This window comes from Photinus pyralis, unplaced genomic scaffold, assembly GCF_008802855.1.
Source record: "Photinus pyralis isolate 1611_PpyrPB1 unplaced genomic scaffold, Ppyr1.3 Ppyr1.4_LG2, whole genome shotgun sequence".
In the NCBI taxonomy this organism is placed as follows: Eukaryota; Metazoa; Arthropoda; class Insecta; order Coleoptera; family Lampyridae; genus Photinus; species Photinus pyralis.
Window position 1 is genome coordinate 32,268,832 of NW_022170403.1, and position 21,983 is coordinate 32,290,814.

Consider the following 21,983-nt stretch of genomic DNA (forward strand, 5'->3'; position numbering starts at 1 on the left):
TATGCGATGTTTCATGCGGGTAAAAGTGTAATGGAGAAGGTTCATGAGGTGGACAGTGAACCCAATGAAACTAAAATATAAATCAAAATAGAGCAAACAAAATTAACAAGTTAAAATGTAATCGTAAACGATTTACATAAAGCGCATTTCCACTTGCATTCATTTCCCATTTGTAAGATGCAACATCTGTTAAAATCGTAAAAATCCGGCCACAAATATGAAAGATAGCTTTGCAAACGTGCAATCAGTGGCGGTCCCAGGGGGGGACCGGCCCCCTCCCCCCCATTGTTCATTTTTTTCATCAGATTTCTTTTATTTTTTTCCGTGTTGGGACAAAGTTCGGGTTTGGGCCCCTTCCTTTACCAAATCCGGGACCGCTACTGCGTGCAATCCATTTTTGACGTGCTACTTCAATTTTTGTTTATAAGAAGAATTTCATTTCAATGCTTTTTGAATCGATTCGACTCAACTTTTGGCATTGCGTATTGTATGGCTATTGTATGCCCATATTGAATTTCATGCAATTCAGTTCATAACTAACGGAGATCTAAAAGCGATCGGACATTTCTAAACAAAATTATCGTTCACACGGACAGACAGACAAAGAAACAGACGGACAGACGATAGACAGCAATACAAAATTATAAACGATCTCTAGGATCGTTAATAAACGGCAAAAGTGTAAAATTATGGAACATGTAAAAAACGGTTTGTTGGTTTTTTTACAATAACTTTTTTAGCAATAAACGCAGAAAAAATTCCTTCCTTGGTGCAAGCCTCGACATCATAACGAACCAAATAGCGAAAACAGTAGAACAATAGCTCTTAAGATAAAGAACCAAACCAGTTGCGTCTCAACAAACGAGCGGACGGACAAAGTGGCCACAATAGCGCCTTTTTTTTATTTTTGTGGAAATACGCTAAAAATCAGTCATTAATGGCCGTTTGCACCGAGAAATTTAAGTGGAGCTTAGCTTAAGCGTAGCTTAAAATCCATGGCAACGATTATTGAGACAATGGTTGCCATGGATTTTAAGTTACGCTTAAACTAAGCTCCACTTAAATTTGTCGGTACAAACGGTCATAAATTACGAAATATTTAGTGAGCAATAGTACAGGTATGATGTCATTTGACATATTTGAATTCGGCGCGCCAATCACACACCTTATACGTAGTAAGTGAACCAATAGGCGTGCATCACGTGCGGACTTAAATTTTCAAAATTAATGTATAACAAAAATATGGATTAGTTCAGATGCAAGTTCCTTGGTATAGATTAATGACGTGTTTTAGTTGAATTTATTGCATTTTCTACTAGGTTACCAAATGAAACAAAAAAGCGTTATAGCAAGATTGAAAAAGAGGTTTCAAATATCACCTGGGGCGACAGACAAACATCTTGATATGTTTTATGGCAAAAGATAATTTTTTTGCACTAAGGGCTTTGCTAAGTGTTTCCGGGTCGAAAACCCTGTTAGTGCAAATTTCGCAAACAAACGGCTCCTAGATTGCAAAGACCTATAATACTGTCCGTCCGGTACACTGTAGGAAAACTCTTGTAATTGCAGGATACATAACGGACAATTTTTGTGACAAGATTGTGGAAACATGCGACGGAACAATCTTGTATCACGGGTGATTCCGAGAAATGTAGCCGGGTTATGAAAGAAATGTTTGAATCTTTTTGGTTTGCGGGAAATCTTACACCTTTAAGTGTAGATGATATTTTGAAGGGGAACGGTTCCGAGAGCTTGCAAAAAGTAACCGATGATGTAGATAGTTACTTTCCAAACAGTTCGGTTTATGATTCTGATTGCATGTTTTGCGATAATAAATAGCGCATCAATGTATGCGTATGCGCTATAATATTTAATACGTCGATAATTACTACTTTTACTAATAATTGTAATTGCTGTATAAAGGGCTCCACAGACGGACGTTTTTGTACGTGCATTCAAAAACGCACATACAAAACCGTATGCCCAAAACGTCACATTTTTGAATGCGCAATCATTTTGAATGACGCTCATGATTTCTGTTGACGACAGAAATTTTGTGCGTGCGTACTGCAGTGTTATTTTGTTATATTTATTTGAATTTGCTTATTTCTTTTTGTGCACGCTACTGCTGCCAATTCCAAATAATAATATAATAATAATAATAATAATACTCTTTATTATTACCCTCAATTGCAAGTTTTGGTGAAAAAAGAAATGACAGTTTAGGTATCAAACAATTAAGGTAGTAAGTGGCGGAGTTCAGCATAGCTTTTTCTAAATGATCATACTAACGAACTTTGTTTGAGCTGTTCTTCCACTCAACCATGTTAATACTGCTTGTAATTTACATACTTAAGTAGGTAAGTGTTATCTACTATCGAATCACTGACATCAAATGGCATTCAAGTTAGAGAGAATTGTTTGAGAATGACCTTGAAAGTTCCAGGGTATCTAATTGCTTTCAAACGTTCCGGTAGCATAATATAATCTTTAGCAATATTGTAGGAGAACGACCCTTTATACTGTGATGTCTTATGGAGCGGTATGGTGAGAAAGTTTTTTTTCCTAATATTTATATTATGGACGTCTGTTCTAAAAGCAATATTTTCGAACAAGTATGGGGGTTTATGCGTGATTAATATGTGATGATAAAGTCCTAGTCGATGCAGTTTTCTTTGGTTTTCCATGTTCAGCCATTTTAATTTATTGAGGGTGTGTAATATCCTTTCATATTTACGTATTCCAAAAATAAAACGTAAACAGCTATTTTGGACCTTTTGAATTTTATAACAGGTTTGTTTAATTATGCATGGTCCGTAAACGGCATCACAGTAATTTAAAGGTACCAGCACTAAGGAATTAGACAGTAACGCTTTTGTGTTTGTCCAGTGTCCAGTTTAAAATTGTCTGCAGTCTGAAAGATAAAAATGGGGCGTTTATTATAAGAATAAACTAGAAAAATATGACCACCTCCACACCGTTGCAATGAACTGCATTGTACAGGGTAATTAGTGGAATGTTTATATACTATGCAACAAAAGTTATCAGATGCACATCAATATCAAAAGAATCCTCATTCCTTCTACAGCATATAAATTATATAATGACCAACATACAGCAATGGAAACTGTTATAGCAACTTAAATGTAGAGGTATATGTGACCATCCAATCATTTTTTGTCATTTTCCTCGACCTCAATGGAAGCACAAAGAGATGTATAGGTATGCTTGTTTTTGTAAAAAAATTAACTTATTTATTTCATGATCGTATACAACCTTTATCTTAAACTACTTACATATTCAGAATTAATGCAATTGGTAAAACAAATCTTTGTGACAACTCCATACACAGTGTTTGAATATAACAACAAATAAGACAACATGTACTAAAAGAGTCTAAAAAATCTTGCAACAAACTTTAGTGTTATGTAAAGTGTTTCAAAATTTATAACAAGGAAGACTGTATATTAATATTGTTCTATTAATTGCACTTTGAAACGATTGTAAGGCCCGACTAGTAAAGGCTTATCAACAACATAGGAATCATTTATATTGTTGTAAAGTTATCTAAAAACACATATTTATACAATCTTAATAGTGATCTGTGCATCTCACGAGTGAATCTTAAAACGTTTGCAATGGGCGAAAAAGTCCCGTATAACCAGTTAAACGTGCTCTTAAAGCGGGTAATAAAAGTGCACACACTGTTACATCCTTTAATAAGTTTGAACATTCACACACCAACAAATACATTTTATCTCCCTTCGGACTCAGCGACTTGTGCAGGGCGATTCGTTTTAAGCCCGCTTCTCGGGGTAGGTATCTGTAGATCATTCTAGCTCCTGTCCAGTACAACCAGTTGCGTTCGAACTTCTCTCGATCGTCCCCTTCAAAGACTTTATATACGGAAATGATGTATCCCGTCGTTGCCGTGTTTATCTTTGTCAAAGAAGTTGACGAATCGTTTATTGGTGGTCTACATATTGTCGCCACCTCTGTATACAGATCCAAAGTGTGCGCGGCAGTGTATCTTATTGTTCTTGGATCAAATTTCTTTAAACTAGCGCTGCGTAAATTATTATAAAAAATCACCGGATTCGTTTGTGCACTATTTATAATATAATACGATATGAACGGAAATTCGGCTGAAACAGTTGCGTGTTAATAGCAAAGAGTAAGGTAAGGAAGGTGTTACCATTTCGCTCCATATTCGCGAGCAGCATACCGGTTGCGGCTGGCTTCGCCTGCGATATTTCCGTGATGAGCTCTGCGGCGGCCATCCTTTGTCGAAGAATGGGTTGAGCGAGTGGTGATTCCAAAATTGGATCTATTGCTTCCAAGGGACTCATTAGATGGCATAGGACGCATAATTTTGGATCGGGAATCTGAAAGTTGGAAACATGTTGAATTATCCGAGGTAAGTATATGAACCTTTCTTCTGTTCATTTATTTTTTACTAGGATATATATATACCGCCCAATAAGATTGTTTACATTATTGTATGACCGGTCATTCAATCTCTTAACTGATCCCTAACTCTCTTTCATTTTACCCAAAGGGATTAAATGACTCCTCGGTCCCGTGGTACATACGTATATACAATATTTGTTGCACTTACGTCACGTTAGTGCCGGTGACAGGTTAAGGAGCGTAAGAGATTTATTTTCTGTTGAGCCAAAGCAAACTAATTTTTATGACAAGGAAACAAGGAACATATAAATCCCTATGTCTACTTCTTAATAAAAAACTCTGTATATGAATCAGCTCGCAATCAATAATTGAACTGAACTATGTTCAAAGAGCAGGCATACTTTTAAACGAACTCTGACCCCTATATAGAGGTAGGTAACTACATAATACTCAAATTACCTACATCTGGTATTTTATTGTACGTATGATTTATGTGATTCGTGTGATTACAACTCACCCCTGCACTCTAATGAGCGCATATTTTGTATTGTACGTACTTGTAGCACATTTAATCCCCCTTGGTTGTTATTTTCAGCATTATCGCCTCCTGTTGTGGTAGTTTTCTGAAATGCAACGGATATTTTAACCGGAAAATCAAATGCGAATTATAACGCGTTATACCTACTGGTAAAGGCACGCCTGCTGGTAGAAATCGATCCAAACTATGCACTGGTATTATAAAACAATCGCGGTCAAGATCTGATAACGTTCTTGCTATCTCACCATGACCCTCATTTGCTCGATTAAAATTTACCTGAAATTTCGCTTTGAGCGCACTGAAGTTGGAGTTTGTACATACTTGACGGGTAGGCGTTGACTTAGTAGGTGTATTGGGCCATCGCATTAATGGATCCGAAGGATTTCGAATAACCAAAGGTTGAGGAAGATCAGCATCTGACATTGGTGGTGATATAGACTGTAACGACGATGGGTTACCAACGGTACCTGTCATTGGCCCACAGCGAGGTTCTGCAAATTCTCTCCATTAGAAAAATGTTCAGAAAAGGTGCCAAAAGCTACATCATGAGATTAATAGTGAAGTCATCAAAAATCAAAGCGAAGGTTAGCACGAGATTTACGCAATGGAATTTGGGAGACTACAAAAAACGGTTTGGAAAACGGCCAATCGCCAAGATTCATTTATATATACAAAGGAATACCGATTTATTATATTTGTGGTGGTAGATTTGTTACACTGTTCACATAACTAATTAAACAAAATTGTAGAGAAACGGTGATGCTCACATTGGTTGAGGTATACCTATATAAAAAACAAAAGCGACCCGTGCCAAATCACTTTAAATATTTCAAGGACCCATATTATTAGGTTTATTTATATAGACCTTACTCTGGTCCTTATATTAAATTTTAAATGAGCGTTTACGGCTAATTACGTATCTCTATAATTTGAATTCATTAATATTTACGCGTAATGCGAAGCTGCACTTACCCTCGACTTCATTTATATTATAAGTACTTCGGGTTCGTGGACTAAAAAACAGATGGGTTCTGTAATACTGTTCCTCTATTGGTGTATACCCCTGTTCTCTATTTATTCTTTTATTGATATGTCTATTTGCGCTTGACTTGTTCAAAGTACCCTTTCCTCCTCCGACGGACTTCTGTTCACGAAAATTCTTGCGGAACATCAAATTCATGGTGTCCTAAAATCCGATCGAATAAAATGGGCACTTAGATCAAAACGAAATGTGCGATTAAAAACATGCAAACTTTCCCGCCAAAATGTGTATGAGATGTAACAAAAAGCGGTATACAAATTTTAACCAACTTATATTTTCGTAATTAATCAATACGAGTTTATACCTGTGTTTATGTATATTTTCCTATAATCCACTGTAAGCTAAAATACCACCTTTACATACATATCGCCGAAACTACTACTACATCACTAAAGAAACCAAGAATTAATAATAATTGTATCTACGGTCAGTACGACATAGAAATCGAAATGTGACCGTCGTCTTCAATGCGGACGAATCAAAGTTATTTTTAAAGGTGCGCAAACAAAGGTAGGTCAGTATATATAATGAAGCAGATTTGAATTTCGATTTTAGCTAATGTAAATATTTCCCCCATCTACAGTTTTAGTTTATTATTGTCTATATCCCGCGTGACTATTTTTAAATTTGTTTGTTCATTCTAATCGCACTGGTGCTAATGTGTACAGTATGCAGGTACATCAATACTGAACTATTAGAATAGTAACAATAAAATCAATAGGAAACATAATAGGAAAGTTTAACTATTATTTTCTATCATAATTATTATCATTTACATTAGAAACGTAGGGCGTACCTACACTATAGGCACGATATACAGTCGAATCTTCTCGTACAAACAGGCATAAAATTGGTAGACTACACCTATAAACATAAATTTAAAAAAAAAGGTAAACGCTATACGGTTCACTGACCCTAAAGAAAATTTTTTGGGGCATAACACAAATGGATACCGAACCTATGTAATTCAATGTAGATTTATAATATTTATCTTGGAGTTGCAGGGTATACCTCTGGCCTATGGGATTTATTTTGAAAATCACACAGTCTTGAAGATAACATACCTTCTACCTATACTGTGACTTACAAACAAATTGTAGATAGTTGAAATTGGTAATAAGAATCGTGTAAAAAGCACTATTTCCAAACCAGCTATTTTTCTCTAACAAAATTAATAGCAAAATTAGTTCATGTATTTCCTATGATTTATCCTGTACATTAAATCGTGGCTCTGCTCCCGCTTCCGGTACTGTACGATGTCTATTGTTTGTTCTGTGGAATTCTAACCATTTTTATTGGAACTCGCAAATTTAATTTTTGCAAATATTGCCCAAAGGGGCCACAAAGGTCTATTTTTACGGTTATTTGACTTGGCAGCCACACAAAGTATTACTATATTTATATACAAAAAGGAGATGCGATGGAAGAAGACAACGCCATGTATGAAAAAATCCTAATTGATATCAAAAATTTAATACGCAGTGATCCAAATTTGTAAGTATTTCTTTCGCGTTTAAACCCCTTTAACAAGCAATTTTAGGAAAGACTTTTGTATAGTACCGATCAACGAAAACAAGAATAAGTCGCCAGTTTTGTATGAGGAACACAACTTAGGCTTAGAATTATGGTGTGTGAAATACGTTTATGCATATCTTTATAAACAGTTATTTAAATTAAGACGACTATTAAGCAAAAATAGATTAATACAACAAAAAAGTGAAGAAATCGATAAGTACTTGATATCTGCGCTACTAATTCATCCCGAAGTCGCGACATTTTGGAACATGCGACGTGAACTGGTGGAGTACGGCGTTATTAACCTAGACATTGAGTTGCTTTTAACAAAGTTAGTTTTATCGAATAAAAGTAAATCAAACGAAGCGTTTGCGTATCGCAAATGGATCGTTAGCAAGCTAATGAAGGGTATTTATAAACATGACGTTGTGTCCACCTTGGCCTTGCTTAATCAAGAGTTCACAGTCACAGAAATGGCTGCCCAGAACTCGCCCAATAATTACCACGCTTGGAATCATCGAATGTGGTGTCTACAGTCGGCGTTCGTAAAACATGACTTTGCAGACACTCCTATGTATTTAAATTTAGTTTTTGAGCAGTTAGATTTTTCGATTAGGTGGATACAGAGCCACATATCTGAACACGCAGGGTTTCATTACAGGCAGTACTTGTTAAAATGCGTGTTAAATAGTTGCTGTTCAGTTTCTGAACGTACTGGCAAAATTCGTTGCTTGTTAGAAACTTTTGCGCATATTAAGGCATGTGATGACGAAGGCTTTGTTCAACAGTTATTAGGTAGATCTAGTACGTGTGTAAACCGTAGTATGGTTAATTTTATTCTTTTGTTATTAGAAGATTTGTTTTATTTTATGGACCAACTTAACGAATTGTTTCCTGGCCATGAAGCTGTGTGGTATCATCGCAGGTTTCTCATATTTCACATACTTCAAATTGCCCACGAATATCACAATGTAGTGTGGTTCAGAAATGTAAATGTTAGCGGTTTAATGTTGAACTCGAACGATAATATAATAAATGTAGATAGTGGTTTATCAGATACCAAGTATCCGAAGTTACCAAAATACGAATTAGACGCCGTCGAGTCTTCCTATCTGTACAAAATACTTCTTAAGTTTGAATTTGAACATATTCAAGGAAATAGTTTGTCTAAATGTATTGATGCACAAAGGGAATTGGCTAGGCGGCACGAGAAATGGTTACATTTCATTTTGTGTTTTAATAAAAGTAATAGTTTTATTTAATACTGATCTATCTTTAGTTTTAATTAGTATTTTGTTTTTCTTAAGTGCATAAAGTTCTATCTCTCAGTTTAAGTGGCAGTTAACATTTGTGTAACGTTACCATTTTATATATTTCTTGATAAATAAATAATTTTGTTTCGATATTGAAGGCTACTTGCTAATATGAGTATTGAACACAGTAATTGGAAACGTTTTACCACCTGCACATTAGTAAAGGAGGTACTGCATTGGGGTAAAAAATTCCCCCCCCTAACAGAACCAAAGAGCTAAAAAGCCTTTGGGCAAAATCGCGCATGCGCAAGTGTGCGGGAAGTATCTGTGCTAGCAAAATTTTTAATATTCAGTATTATTTAAACTATTGTGCTGCGATACTTACCCCCACCATTCGCTAAAGTGGTAATTCTTCAACGACAGTTTGATATTTCACATGAAACTCAGGATTTTCCGCATTGTCAATTTTCTTGGTTCTTGGTCTCCGTCTTCACAGTTGACACACTCTAGCTCCTCCAAGAACAATGGGGGCTAAAACATGCCGAACAAGTGACCATCGCCGCTACTGCCCTCTACCCGTTCCGATTTTACCAAATGCTGCCTGTCCTTATCCACGTTTTGTTTTTATTGCAAGAGGAAATTTCTGTCTTTTTCCCGCCGTTCGCTTGGTTAAATTGTGTTCACAGACCCCCGGGACTCCCCTATACAGCTTCCATCGCTTTTCTCCGTCGCTTAATAACCTTCAGCTTTGTACTGTTGTGTTATTCTTGTGAATTAACTTTTTGGGATCTAAGCAGGGGCGGACTGGCCCGGGGGGGGGGCGGTTGCCACCTGGCCTGTAGGTCATAATGGCACATTGGAAATTTATAAGTATGTGCTGTATTTAGTTTCTTGCATTATTAATAAATTATTAACATGTTTCTCTCATTGTCATTGAGGTTGATGTTAGGTTGTTCATTAAAAAATTATGTTTCTATGTAAGTGTTTTAAAATGAATTTATCATTTTTTGTCGTATTTTGAAAGTGCTGAAACACAATTATAGGGGACGCGCCTCGTTTTGGATATGATTGAGTTATCCTTTTGGAATCTTTAAAGGTTGCCGTTTTGGGATTCCCCAACATACACAAGATCACCTCAAACGGGCGCGCACTTGCATCTATCTATGCCAATTTTGACACTTCCTTCTCACCAAGTGATTGTTTAATAAATGAACTTAAGAAAATGTGTCTTTTTAAAATTCAGTATTTGTTACTATTATCATTGAATGTATAAACTTAAATTCTATGCTATTATGTTGCTACAAATTATCACTATCATGTTTTTAGCACATTTTTTGTAGCAATGACCGAGTGACTCGTGCATTGCTTAGTTCTTTTTCTTTTGTTTTATGATCATAGCACTATAAAAATGATTTTGATCCAACAATAATAAATTTAGATGATATACAAAGGTATCCTAAATTATTAATAAGACGTGGTCCGGTTAAAAAATACTTCTCGACATATGTCCTAAAAATCATCCTTAATTTCCTTACACTCGTTTTCCGTAGAGCCGTACGCAATAAGAATTGATTCTATAAAAGGTTGTTATTAATGAATGATGTAGGTAGAACGGGAATTAGAGAGGGTACACGAAAAATGGTTGTTTTTAAAAAAAAGTTTATTTAATACTGTTCAATCTTTAGTTTTAATGAGCCTTTTTTTTCCTAAAGTGCATACAGTTCTATCTCAATTTAAGTAGCAGTTAACATCTTATGTAACGTTGCCATTTTATAAATTTATTTATAAATAAATAATTTTTTTCGATACCGAAGGCTTACCAATTATGTATAACTACATATAAATTGAACACACAAATTTGAAAACGGACCTAGACTACTAAAACTTAATCACTTTCATAATCTAACTCGTCCTCATATCATAGAGCCTTACGATGATAATCAGGTGTCGGATTTCCGTAATCTTGTAAACTAAACAAGGTAGAACTATTTTTGATCATGTACTTTAGGAAATCCTGAATGTTTGTCTGCAACAGTTGTATACTACGTTCGTCTAACGGAGTGTAAGCCAACATCGTCCCTAACTTTACGAATAGGCGTAGTAAGTGCATCGCCCCGTAAATCTTCGACATGGGCGTATCGGCTTTCTCCTGTAAAATGTCCGCGTATTGCGGTCTCTCGAATTTGTAAAGAAGCTGCGTGCCGAGCATAACGTTGAAGTATTCGCGGATTCCGTTACTAATTTCGAGGGCAGCGGTCTCCTTGTACGCGTTGTTATTCTTAGCGGATTTTTTATAAGTGACGTAGTTATCGATAATTTCATCTACGGTTAAACGGGCGGGTAATTGAAACAATTTACGCTGCCGAGTGACCAGGTCCCAATCGTCGACGAGCCAAGGTTTCAGTTCGTCGGGTAATTTCACTTTAATTTCTATTTTATTTAAGAATTGTTCCTCGGATTCTACAGTTGCGTCTAGGCGTCCCCGTTTCTTTTTCGTCGCCTCCGATCCGGAATCCTGACTGGAGGAAGTGGTGGTGGGCAGTTTTTGTTTAACGGTACGTGATGTCTCGTTGTTTGGTGTGCTGGCTCGGGAGTCGGAGTCTTTAGATGCGTCGGATTTCTTGGTCTTTGTTTTCTTCGCTTTTGCTGCGGAGGCCTGAGTGGAATGTGCCTTTTGCACTTCCTTTTGTTTGGCGACGTTCGCTTCATTGTATTTTAAAACCCTCGTTTCGGGTACCCATTCATCCCAACTAAAAGGCACATCTGTTTATAGGAATTGTACTCAATAATAGTAGGAGGCCAAACAACATGTTTACCACAGGGGTGAAGTCATTTACACATTATTGCCTACTCCATCACAAAATAAAGAAAAGATTTCTTTACTGTAAACCAAAATGGAATTTGAAAATTGTGTGAGTTGGTCAAACAGAAACAACATTTTTCTCTCCTTGCACAAACAACTCAGGAACATACTGTAAAGTAAAATAAACAGTTATATCCAGTTGCAGCATAAACTGAGATTGGGTATGATTGCATGGGTAACTTTGTTATTACTGAAGAAGTTTACCTTGTCATACGAAGAACATTTTTTGACGTACTTTTACAAGGCTGAAGAGTACAAGCTCGAGTACAAGACAAGATTTTCGCATTTATTCAATAAAAACCGATTTAATATAAGATTTTATTTTATAGCGTATGTTCAATTGACATTTTAATAGGTTTTTAACTATGAGGGTAGATCAAGTGATCACTTTAACCGTAAGGATAAATAAAGTAAAACAGATAATTGTGCATTCTAATGACATCTGCCACTCTTAATTCAAATGCGACGCGAAGTACGATATAAAATGACGTTCAGGACATACGACAATACTGTTTCTATGGAAACATCCGCGACGACAAAACCTAAGCTTGCTATTTTTGACGTCTAAATTAAATTCGGAATTGTCAGAAGCTGTAAAATATAGTTTTGTATACAATAAAGGGAAACTAACCATCTCGTGAAAGGTATACTGATATATCTGAAATGTATGCCAAATTTGGATAAGCTAAAATTATTTTGATAAAAAAATATATGTTTGATTCTACCTAGCGCCCATTTTTTACATATACATACATACAGCGTATTTTTTGGAAGTTTGAATAGTCGCGTCAATAAATACATAAAAGAGATCTTCGGAAGTCCTCCAGAACAGCTCCAATTTTGTTGACTTCTTTTTTAAATTATGTGTTTTTTGATTTATATTTAAAATCGGAAACCTTTCAGGGGGAAATAATTATTTTTATTGTTTAAACAATATGTAATATGTATCCTTTTTTTTAGGAAAATTTTTAGCGCACTTTAAAAAAATGCGCTATCGTTTGCGTTTTGGTCGTCCGTCTATCCGTCCGACCTTGAAGGTGTTGTTTTACGGGGGGGGGGGGGGGTATGAATTACAGGGCCGTATCTAGGCGGTGGCGAGATGGGCGCCCGCCGAGGGCGCAGCTACCGGGGAGACGCAATAATTGGCCATGAACAAATTTCTTTTTACATTAGTGTATTAGGAAAAAAATTCAGGTTATTTAAACAAATGTTATTCCAGATTGTTAATACTGTACGTACTGTGACTGTGAATAGCTGTGTGAAAGTGATATTACCTTCATCTCTGCCCTTCCCCCCTTTTGCCTCCTTATGGTACTGTAATATTGTAATATATACAGTGTGTCCAATATAAGAAGGAAAAGCAAGCAAGTCAAATGATATTTTAAAAATTTGTAAATTCCGATCAGTTCCGAAAAAAAACGAAGTTAATCATATTCGGTTTTAATTTTTGCCGGCCCTGTTTGAAAAGATATCAAAAAACAAATAACACTTCCTCACAGGAACTTTTTAAGCTGTACAATTGGCGTCTTTGAGAATCCATCAACAACGATGTATGGCACAATAAGATTCTTTATCACCTATATCATTTAAAGGAACCATCAATGAATTATTTTGATATTTTGTCAACGCCTACTACAGTAAAATGTTAAAAATTATTTTTTATTTAGCTCACAAAAATGGCTTGTTACTAAATTTTTAACATTTTTGGTTTAGTAGGAGTTGACCAAAATGTCAAAATAATTTGTTCTTCTAAATGACATATTAATTGTACCATACATATTTGTATAAGCAATAAAAAATGCTACTCAATATATTATGTACTTTTTTCCGGTCCATATAAAAATATGAAGTTGTTGATAGTTTCTCAAAGACGCAACGTCGCAGCGAAAGTCTTGTAAAATGGTGAGCTTAAAAAGTTACTTTCGGTTTTTTTAAATATCTTCGGAATTGATCGGAATTTGCGCATTTTTAAAACATCGTTTTATTAAGCCCTAAAATGCGCAACTCTTTCTAATTTAACCAACTGTGTACTTCTTATGGTTTCCGATGTGTCCATGATGTTCATTCGTATCTTGGACACACTGTATTTTGTAATCTTTCCTCCATGTTTTAAAGAAGCGAAATTCTCGGATCAAAAAGCTTCTAACCTTGAACTTAAGAAAATTTTCGGAAAAGGACCTCCCGGTCCTTGCGTTTTTGTTGAGGGGTATTTAATACCCCAACGCGCAGGTGTGTGGAAGGGGTGGGGGTGGGGCTCAAACTTGAAGTGCCGCCAAGGGCGTGGTCATATCTAGTTACGGCCCTGATGAATTATTCCCCAAAATGCTATTTTTTCGTGGCTCTAGTGGTGCCAAGTAAAACGTATGGCAGGGGATGAAAATACGTTCCATTCATGGCATTCTAATGAAAGGTCTCAATCGAGGGGGTAACATCTTCTCAAATTTTGTGACAGTATTGCGACAATCCCCATGATTTCCCTACGATTGCTGCGATTGCGATCACAATCCTGCGATTACGATGCGATTGTCGGATTTTATAGGATTGCATTGTGATTGCATGTGATTATGAATGATTGCAGACGATTGTAAATGATTGCAGGTGATTGTGGGTGACTGACAAAGATTTTTGGTAGCTGCTCAAGTTGCTATACACGGGCATTACCTAAGCAAGATACATATTCATTTATATTGGCTATTAGGGAATCCTTAGTTGGTAACAGGTGCTTTTAAATACACAAATAAGAAGTTAAAAAAGTAATCGTAAACCTCGTCGTAAACAATTTATAAAAGGCGCATTACAATTGCATTCATTTCCCATACTGTAAGATGCAAGCAAACTTAAACTTAAAATTTCGTAAAAATCCGGCCACAAATAAGAAAGTTAGCGTTGCACATGTGCAATCCATTGTTGACGTGCTGCTTCAATTTCAGTTTATAAAAAGAACCCTACCCTAAAATTTCAGGGTATTTCTGGGCATGCGCAAAATTATTTGATTTGGCATTAGTTTCATCTTTATTCGAGATGCCTACATACAAAATTTCATTTAAATAACTTAACAAATAAAAAAAATCCATATTTATTAACTCAGCACTAGTTTTACTTTAGTCGAGATCGCCATCTACATCTCTAGCCTACATAAAAAGTTTCATTAAAGTATTTAACAAATAAAAAATGGATTGCGCAAATACAAAAGCTATCGTGCGCACGGACGGACAAACAGACAGACAGATACACTGACAGACGGGCATACAGACAGACAGCAATACAATACAATCTCAAAAAAATGGTTTTTTTACCATAACTTTTTTCGTAAGCGGCACAGAAAAAATTCCTTCCTTGGTGCAAATCTTGACAGCATAACGAACCAAATAACGAAAAAAGTAGAAAAACTAGGGACGGACGGGCAAAGTGACCACAATAGTAAATTTTTTAATTTTTGTGGAAGTCAAACTAAGTGGCATGTGCTCTTTTTGGGCCATTGTTAAAAAATGACACAATCTAAATTTGAAAACATTCGCTCGCTTACAGAGATACAAGGGAAAATCAAAAATTGTCAATATCAGATGAAAAGAGACACGAAAAAATGTTTATTACATAATTACTTGCTGGGTAATCTGCCGTTTTCAAAATAGGTTACATATACGATGTCCACAAAAAAACCTCATTTTTTAAATAGGACACCTTGTATGTTTTAATCTAAAAAGATAGCATATTAACATTTTCTTTTTTAATATATAACGCAATCGCAAAAAATTCAAAATTATTAAAAAAGAATTAAAACATTTAAGAAAGGTTCAAATATTACAAACAACAAAAAAATAAACATTTTGAAATTTTTTGAAAAATCTAATATTGCACTTTTTAAATTTCTTTAGTGTTATATTTCTAGAAAGTGAATTTAATATGCTCTTTTTCGAATGAAATATACAGAGCATTCCACTAAAAAATGACGTTAGGTCTCGGGTTGGGTCCTATAACTTTTTTACCTGATCCCGTACACTTAATTTTAAAACGGCAGATTATTCAACAGTCTTATAAAGAAACTTGTAAGAAAAATCTTTTTATATCTCCTTTAATAAATATAGGTTCATTCTGAGATTTACAAGTTTTTGAATTTCCTACGTCCATTTTTAAATTGAAATATTTTAATCCAAAACTAACATATTAAGAATCTCTTTTCCAAAATATAACACTACAAAAATTCCATATTGATTTCAATAAGTTCAAAAGATTTAAAAAACCGAAAGATTCAACATTTTTTTGAAATTTTATTGTATTTATCAAATCGTTTGACCTTTTTTTTTAATCTTTTTTGATCCCTTTTTGAATCATCCTTAGTGTATTATATTTTTTAAAAGTTAATATGCTATATTTGTAGAATATTAAGCGGCAGATGAAAGCGATGTAAGCTTTATAGGGAAGTTGATGGTGTCCGTCTGGCCGCCCGTGAACACAATAACTGCCAAACTCTTGGATCGATTTGGTTCATGCCACAAGTAATAAGCCTATTGCAAATGGGTCAAATCCAATGACCCCTTGGAGTCACGCCTCTCTGTCTGTGCCAAACGCTTGAACCTATTCGATTGAAACTTTGCACAGTTAACATACATACCACATGTAACAAAGTAATTGAAAATGAGTCAAATCCAAGGCAATTGAAAGTGAGTCAAATCCAATGAGGTGAGGGTTATTCCGAGGTGCTGTGCCGCTTTTTTAGATCCGATTTAGGAGTTTATTAACTAGTACAGGGCTTTCCATTTAAAAAAATAAAGTTAGGTGCAATAACTTGTTTGCCTAACCCCGCGTGGCGTGCGATTGTACCTAAAAACAGATGAGGGCGTGCACGATTGCCAATGTGATTGTCAGATTGTCACAACGATTGCGGCATTGCGAATCTGATTGCGGGATTGTTTTAGATGATTGTGAGATTGCAAACGCGATTGTGGGATTGTGAGGGAGATTTCCACAGCAATCAGAGGGATTGCAAGCGATTGCAGACAATTTGTGACAGTATTGCGGGAAGATGTTACCCCCTCGGTCTCAATGAAAGGAATTGCTTTCTACCACTACCACCCCTCGCCCCTTATCAAAACCGGAGGTTAGGATGGAATTGATTTTAGCATTCGTGGTACTCTACTCAAAGGTCTCAATGAAAGGAATTAATTTTTACCAACCTCAGTCATCCTTCTCAAACCCTTAACAATGACATTTTTTGTTTTGTTTTTTTATCATCAAACCTGGCACAAGTTTTATAGGGTGTGCACAGAAAAATAAGATCTTTAAAATACTTTAATAAAAATTTTAGGTTGCTATTTAAAAAACAAAGTTCTAAGGATGATTCCCTTCCACCCCAAGTTGATAAAGGGAGAATTGAATGAGTTTTGAATGAAGATGGTGCAATACATTTTCATCTATGGATCCAAAAACACTTAAGGGACAAGAACAAAGTTGTTCCAAGTAACAGTACAGCTACATTGCACGCACTCGTCACAATAAAATCACCTTGCCATAAAAGGCAACGAAAAAGATCTTTTTAAGTAGTCATAACCACTCGATAGACCGAGTATTAGCTCCAGAGCCTGAATGTACATAATTTTGTTGACAGTTTTTTTGTCCTGCATTTCATTCCGCATCTATGCCATCATTCTACATCTTCAATGGCATCCACAAGGTTTCTTCCCTGTAAATACACTGCCAATTCTTCACTTAAAATCTTCTTCGCTAATCCTTATGCCCTTTCAGCCGTCTGATCACTTACAATAACCTTGCTATTTGCATTTGGGTGATTAGAACGAAATCAGCAGTTATAATGACCATAACAACTGCATTCACCAAATTATACAAAACCAAATTAACTATTAATTTGGAAGAATAAAATGCATTTAATATTAGCATATTTGCAAATCTGCTGTAGACCACACATAGCACATAGAGAGGTAAATTCATATCGGTAAACCGCACGCTATAGGGGCACATTTCTTTTTTTTAGAAAACAAAGCAATCACTGATTGTTTTGATTCTGAAAATGAACTTTATAGCAACGAAGACACTTTTTAGAAACAGTAAGTATAAAAAGTATTTGTTAATTTATTTCATTTATTGCAATGAACACCACTTAAAATTTCGATTAAGTATTCTCTCACTCTCATACGGTGGCCATTCATCAGACTGTTACTCTCATAGTCACTCAAAATATTGAGGTATCTACTTAATTATCGAGTTAATTATATACTCACCTGATGAACATTTGCAACTGCCAAAAATGCTTGGGCTTATATTTATTGCCTTAAAACAGCATATTCCGTATGAATATCAGCCTTGTATAAGTATGTAAAAAATCCTTATAACAACTTTACTTGTATCACCTGGTAGACACTTGCCACTGATAAAACGGTCACATTTTTCCGCCCCTTTCAATAAATGTAAATAAATATGCCTACTAATAGTAAAAAATTGCAAATCTACCCTTGTGGTACACACATTGCTCAGACAATCCGCTAGTTCTTAGTCTATAAGAATACGTACTTCTTATTCCAACCTGCGTAGTGAATAAGATACTTTACATGCTTGTCTTTTGTAACTGTTGCTTTCAAACATTTCGCTTCATAAATTAAGGGGCCGTGGAAACACAAAACCTTCTCCCCTAAAATCTATGTGTAAAATGATGTTATTGGTAGCTAAACTTTGCTCACCTTCCACAAATTTTAATTTTGGAGGCATATTTAGCTGCAGCTTCTCAAAGTTGAGAATAGACAGGAAACAATCGAATAATCGACCAGTAAAATTAAGAAACACGTTCACAGTTCAAAAACTTTGTTGATAACAGAAAACAATCGATTTTTACGGAAAATTAATTTTTGTCAATATTTACTTGTTTTTAGAGGCGATGCTACAGGAATCTGTACGAAAACAACCAGCACAACGGTTGACACACATAAGATACATTTCTCATACAGAGAGACATGAACACTAAAGTCACTAACGGCACAAATCCTGAAATCTAGAGCACAACTTATAATCTGTGTTTCATCTCAGAGAAATACTGACTTATCTTAAAGCCGCTTTACAGGCAATTTTAGTGCAATGCAAGGCTTGTGCTATGCAATCTAAAATTGCCTTGCATTGCTTTAAAGGCCGCTTGACATGGAGCAATACAACGCGCAAGAACTTGCAGAAAGAAATTGCAAGGTCAAATCCTTGCATGCAATAAGAATTGCATGGCATTTGACATGGTGCAATTCTATTTCAATTGCCACATGTCTGCCAACAGAAGAAAAATATGAATTTGTCAACAAAGTTGCTAACCTCAAATAAAAATGAAATTTTGACTGCTTGAAGAAACATGAAAATTACAAGAATAAATAAGATTAATAAAAACAAGTAATGAGTGCGTCTCTAAGCATCATAGTTGCCGCCGCTGTGTTTTACTAGGTTGGTGACACAAAACCAACTAGATTTATCCCTAGAATTGCGCGATTCATGCAAGAAAAATAGCACCGGTCGTATAAAAATTGCATGCAAGTCTCTTGCAGCAATTGATCAGCTGGCTTTGAACTGCGCATGCCTTTCGCAATTTTTCTTGCAACTTGCATGCAACTGCAATTTTTATTGCTCCTTGTCAACGGTTTTACATTTATGCAATTGTGTTGCAACTTTTGTGCAAGTTCAGAAAAGTGTTGCAGTACTGACAACATATTTTTCAAAAATTGAAACTTTTCAGTTTGTTTACACAGAAGGTTATTCTTGAAACTTAATAAAATTGACCATTAGGTATGAGCAAACAAAAGGAAATTAAGCTGGCTACAGCTTGTTATGTGGTGGCGCTTGCTATTAAAAAAAACACACAAAATAACACAGGCGAAACCAAATAAATTGTGGTATTGACAAAATTACTAGAAAAGTTACTAGAACTTGCGCCAAACTTGCAAGTGAAATAGAACTTTCTCTATTTATTTTTCTTGCACCTGAATTGCGTATGAACATGCGCAGTAACGTATCTCTAACTTGCATTGCTCTTGCATTGCACGAAAATTGCCTGTAAAGCGGCTTTTACCGCGAATTCCATGAAAATTAAGAATAGAAGTGAGTAGGGATATTAACTCTCAGAAACAAGGAATAGCTTTAACCAATTAGTTAGACAAAGAGAGAAATAAAAAATTGAATGCTTCCATCATCCATGGGATGCTACTCTAATAAACATAACCTATTTATAACCTAACATTTGCAATGTTATTGGAAACAGTAATTATTAAATAATTTATGGGTAGGTCCTTTCCAAATGTAGTATATTCGCCTAAAACGTAAAATTACAGATTCTAAAAATGAATCCGATTCACAATCTACTCCTCCGAAAAAGTCTAAAAAGCACAGGCAAAGGAGTCCCAAGTTTCAGCCTCCTGAAGACGACTCAACCGAAGACCTGATAATTGCCGAGGATGTAAGCTTAAGTTCATCTTCGTCATCCTCTAAAAATAAAATAAAAATACAGACGCCCACTTCGACCAATAAGAAACGAAAGAAACGAGATAGCGCGACTTCTAGCGACGAAGAGCGATGGCTAACGGCAATCGAATCGGGAAAACTCGAAGATGTAGATGACGAATTGAAGAAAATTAAACCTAAAGATCCGTCACTCATGACCGCTCGTCAACGTGCCATGTACGATAGGGGCACGGATGGCAGTCCGAGCATTTCAACACCCACTTTGATGTCGCTTCCGACCGGATACAAGGTAAGTTTGTCTACCTCTACACTGATTCTCATTGGAACTTATTAGGAAAAAGTGATGACGGCAGAAGCGATACAAAAGGCGGCTATTAAATCTCAGAAACGCAAACAGCTGGCTGATGAAAAGCGGGAAAAGGATAAGAAGAAAACTATGGAACGTTTACTGAAGAAGCAAGAGTCCAAGACGAAGATAACAAAGCCTAAACTGTCGAAATCGACAATACCTAAAATTTTGTACATACAAAATATTGATAGTTCAACCATTACATTTCCGCAAGATTATGAGTTCCCTCTACAACCGAAAAGGATAGTGTATCCATCAAAAGTGTATTGTGCAATGGGTTGTGGAAATTTAAAAAAATATTCTTGTAAATTTACCAATGTACCTCTGTGCAGTTTTAGTTGTTATAAACAAAATTTGGCTAGAAATAAAGTGTTAATGAAGCCTTGAGCAAAGCGTATTAAAAAATTTTTTGTGGTTAGCTCAAATACCACCTGCGCATTCTGCTAAAAGCTTTTCTCTTATGTCGAAAAACGTGTAGCAAATTTGGTTCTAATTGGTTTATCCCTTTAGCTGAAAATGAGAGCACAGACAGACTGACATAATCGAGATTTTGTTTGATTCGGATACTTGCTGCTTCAAAATGTGTATTTCCGTAAAAAAATTGAGGGGGGGGCATTTTTTACCCCAATGCAATACCTCCCTGCGGGTGATAAAAATATAACATATTGTACAACATAATATTTAGAATTTCCCAGACAATTAATAAGTACATTCGGCATTTGCCATAAAGATTGGTAAATAGATGATTTAGGTCCAAAAGTACTTTCTCTTTCTATACATGCAATTCATTTGACCGTTTGCTTCCCATGCATAATTTTTGAACTACCTACACTTGTTTCAATTTGAAAAAAATCAAGTGACTACCTTGCTCTATCTTGGGGACCTGACTAATATAGGGAACAAATGATAAAGCGAAATAAAATCCTAAACATTTTATGTTTAGGTCTATATTTTCGCGGGCTTTTTTTTAATTGCGCTGTTGCGACGTTACTATATTTAAGAGACGCTGAAAATTGAGTGAATGTTTATATTTTTCTCCCATATAACAATCGCACAACACAAAAGGTTTTGATTTAACAATAGCGCATGTGCGCACGTTTAGGGAATATTATCCTCATGCGTGATAGGTGGCTTTTTGAGTGACGCTGGGGGGCGGACGACTCTATAATCAAAGAGATAGTACAAATAAGTACTCAAAACAGAGGCCTATGAGCGCGTGAACGAAAGTTCATTCTCCGCACAAAATCCAGATAATAATTAGATTTAAACTATTCGTAGATCCTAAACACATGCTCTTTTGGATACAAAAATAAAATGTTTGTGAAAGAATTGTTTCCTAAAAGTTCTTGTGGGCCCACCAATAAGATTCTTCCTACGTATACGTATCTGAGTTTGACCAATTATAGCTAGTGTCTCATATTATAGTTGCCCTCACCTCCTGTGGTCCCGGCGCCCAGCGCCCAGTTGTTTCCACTCCCAATTGTTGTTATGCCCAGACACAATTGTGCTATCAAAGGAAATTAGAAACAATGCTAATTGAGTGACCATAGTTTCATTCAAAATTTTAAAAA

The 21,983-nt window shown here is 35.7% G+C and overlaps 4 protein-coding genes across 7 annotated transcripts; 2 read left to right on the forward strand and 2 right to left on the reverse strand.

Moving 5' to 3' along the window:
* Positions 1 to 3,266: 3,266 nt before the first annotated feature.
* LOC116163200 lies at positions 3,267 to 6,513 on the reverse strand. Of its 3 annotated transcripts, XM_031477055.1 has the most exons (7): positions 6,295 to 6,513; positions 5,921 to 6,134; positions 5,270 to 5,439; positions 5,096 to 5,224; positions 4,968 to 5,033; positions 4,196 to 4,385; positions 3,267 to 4,145 (listed from the first exon to the last, which is right to left on the reverse strand). In XM_031477055.1, the coding sequence occupies exons 2-7, from the start codon at positions 6,126 to 6,128 to the stop codon at positions 3,625 to 3,627; spliced, it is 1,284 nt and encodes a 427-aa protein (XP_031332915.1). In that variant the 5' UTR covers positions 6,129 to 6,134; positions 6,295 to 6,513; the 3' UTR covers positions 3,267 to 3,624. The 3 variants fall into 3 exon arrangements, with proteins under 3 accessions (XP_031332915.1, XP_031332917.1, XP_031332916.1); XM_031477057.1 differs by lacking the exons at positions 5,921 to 6,134; positions 6,295 to 6,513 and adding an exon at positions 5,631 to 5,815; XM_031477056.1 differs by lacking the exons at positions 5,921 to 6,134; positions 6,295 to 6,513 and adding an exon at positions 5,491 to 5,620.
* A 606-nt stretch (positions 6,514 to 7,119) lies between these two features.
* On the forward strand, positions 7,120 to 8,910 carry LOC116163199 (protein prenyltransferase alpha subunit repeat-containing protein 1). The gene is made up of 2 exons (XM_031477054.1): positions 7,120 to 7,484; positions 7,531 to 8,910. Exons 1-2 carry the CDS (start codon positions 7,411 to 7,413, stop codon positions 8,765 to 8,767), a joined length of 1,311 nt encoding a protein of 436 aa, XP_031332914.1. The 5' UTR covers positions 7,120 to 7,410; the 3' UTR covers positions 8,768 to 8,910.
* A 1,490-nt stretch (positions 8,911 to 10,400) lies between these two features.
* Positions 10,401 to 18,553, reverse strand: LOC116163201 (mortality factor 4-like protein 1). The gene is made up of 3 exons (XM_031477058.1): positions 18,314 to 18,553; positions 18,147 to 18,264; positions 10,401 to 11,508 (listed from the first exon to the last, which is right to left on the reverse strand). Exons 1-3 carry the CDS (start codon positions 18,339 to 18,341, stop codon positions 10,677 to 10,679), a joined length of 978 nt encoding a protein of 325 aa, XP_031332918.1. The 5' UTR covers positions 18,342 to 18,553; the 3' UTR covers positions 10,401 to 10,676.
* Positions 18,554 to 19,742: 1,189 nt separating this feature from the next.
* On the forward strand, positions 19,743 to 20,802 carry LOC116163625 (INO80 complex subunit B). Of its 2 annotated transcripts, XM_031477653.1 has the most exons (4): positions 19,743 to 19,884; positions 19,934 to 20,058; positions 20,110 to 20,352; positions 20,398 to 20,802. In XM_031477653.1, exons 1-4 carry the CDS (start codon positions 19,881 to 19,883, stop codon positions 20,797 to 20,799), a joined length of 774 nt encoding a protein of 257 aa, XP_031333513.1. In that variant the 5' UTR covers positions 19,743 to 19,880; the 3' UTR covers positions 20,800 to 20,802. The 2 variants fall into 2 exon arrangements, with proteins under 2 accessions (XP_031333513.1, XP_031333512.1); XM_031477652.1 differs by having other exon boundaries at positions 19,934 to 20,352.
* Positions 20,803 to 21,983: the final 1,181 nt, after the last annotated feature.

Excerpts from the sequence above, each read along its gene's own strand:
- LOC116163200 (XM_031477055.1), bottom strand. The coding sequence starts at position 6,128 with ATGAATTTGATGTTCCGCAAGAATTTTCGTGAACAGAAGTCCGTCGGA. Across the intron at positions 5,225-5,269 it reads AGTCAACGCCTACCCGTCAA|GTAAATTTTAATCGAGCAAA; the intron begins GTATGTACAAAC and ends GCGAAATTTCAG. Across the intron at positions 4,386-4,967 it reads GGGGATTAAATGTGCTACAA|ATTCCCGATCCAAAATTATG; the intron begins GTACGTACAATA and ends TCCAACTTTCAG.
- LOC116163199 (XM_031477054.1), top strand. The coding sequence starts at position 7,411 with ATGGAAGAAGACAACGCCATGTATGAAAAAATCCTAATTGATATCAAA. Across the intron at positions 7,485-7,530 it reads ATACGCAGTGATCCAAATTT|GAAAGACTTTTGTATAGTAC; the intron begins GTAAGTATTTCT and ends AAGCAATTTTAG.
- LOC116163201 (XM_031477058.1), bottom strand. The coding sequence starts at position 18,341 with ATGCCTCCAAAATTAAAATTTGTGGAAG. Across the intron at positions 18,265-18,313 it reads AAAATTAAAATTTGTGGAAG|GGGAGAAGGTTTTGTGTTTC; the intron begins GTGAGCAAAGTT and ends CATAGATTTTAG. Across the intron at positions 11,509-18,146 it reads TACGCAGGTTGGAATAAGAA|TTGGGATGAATGGGTACCCG; the intron begins GTACGTATTCTT and ends TGTGCCTTTTAG.
- LOC116163625 (XM_031477652.1), top strand. Across the intron at positions 20,353-20,397 it reads CGCTTCCGACCGGATACAAG|GAAAAAGTGATGACGGCAGA; the intron begins GTAAGTTTGTCT and ends GGAACTTATTAG.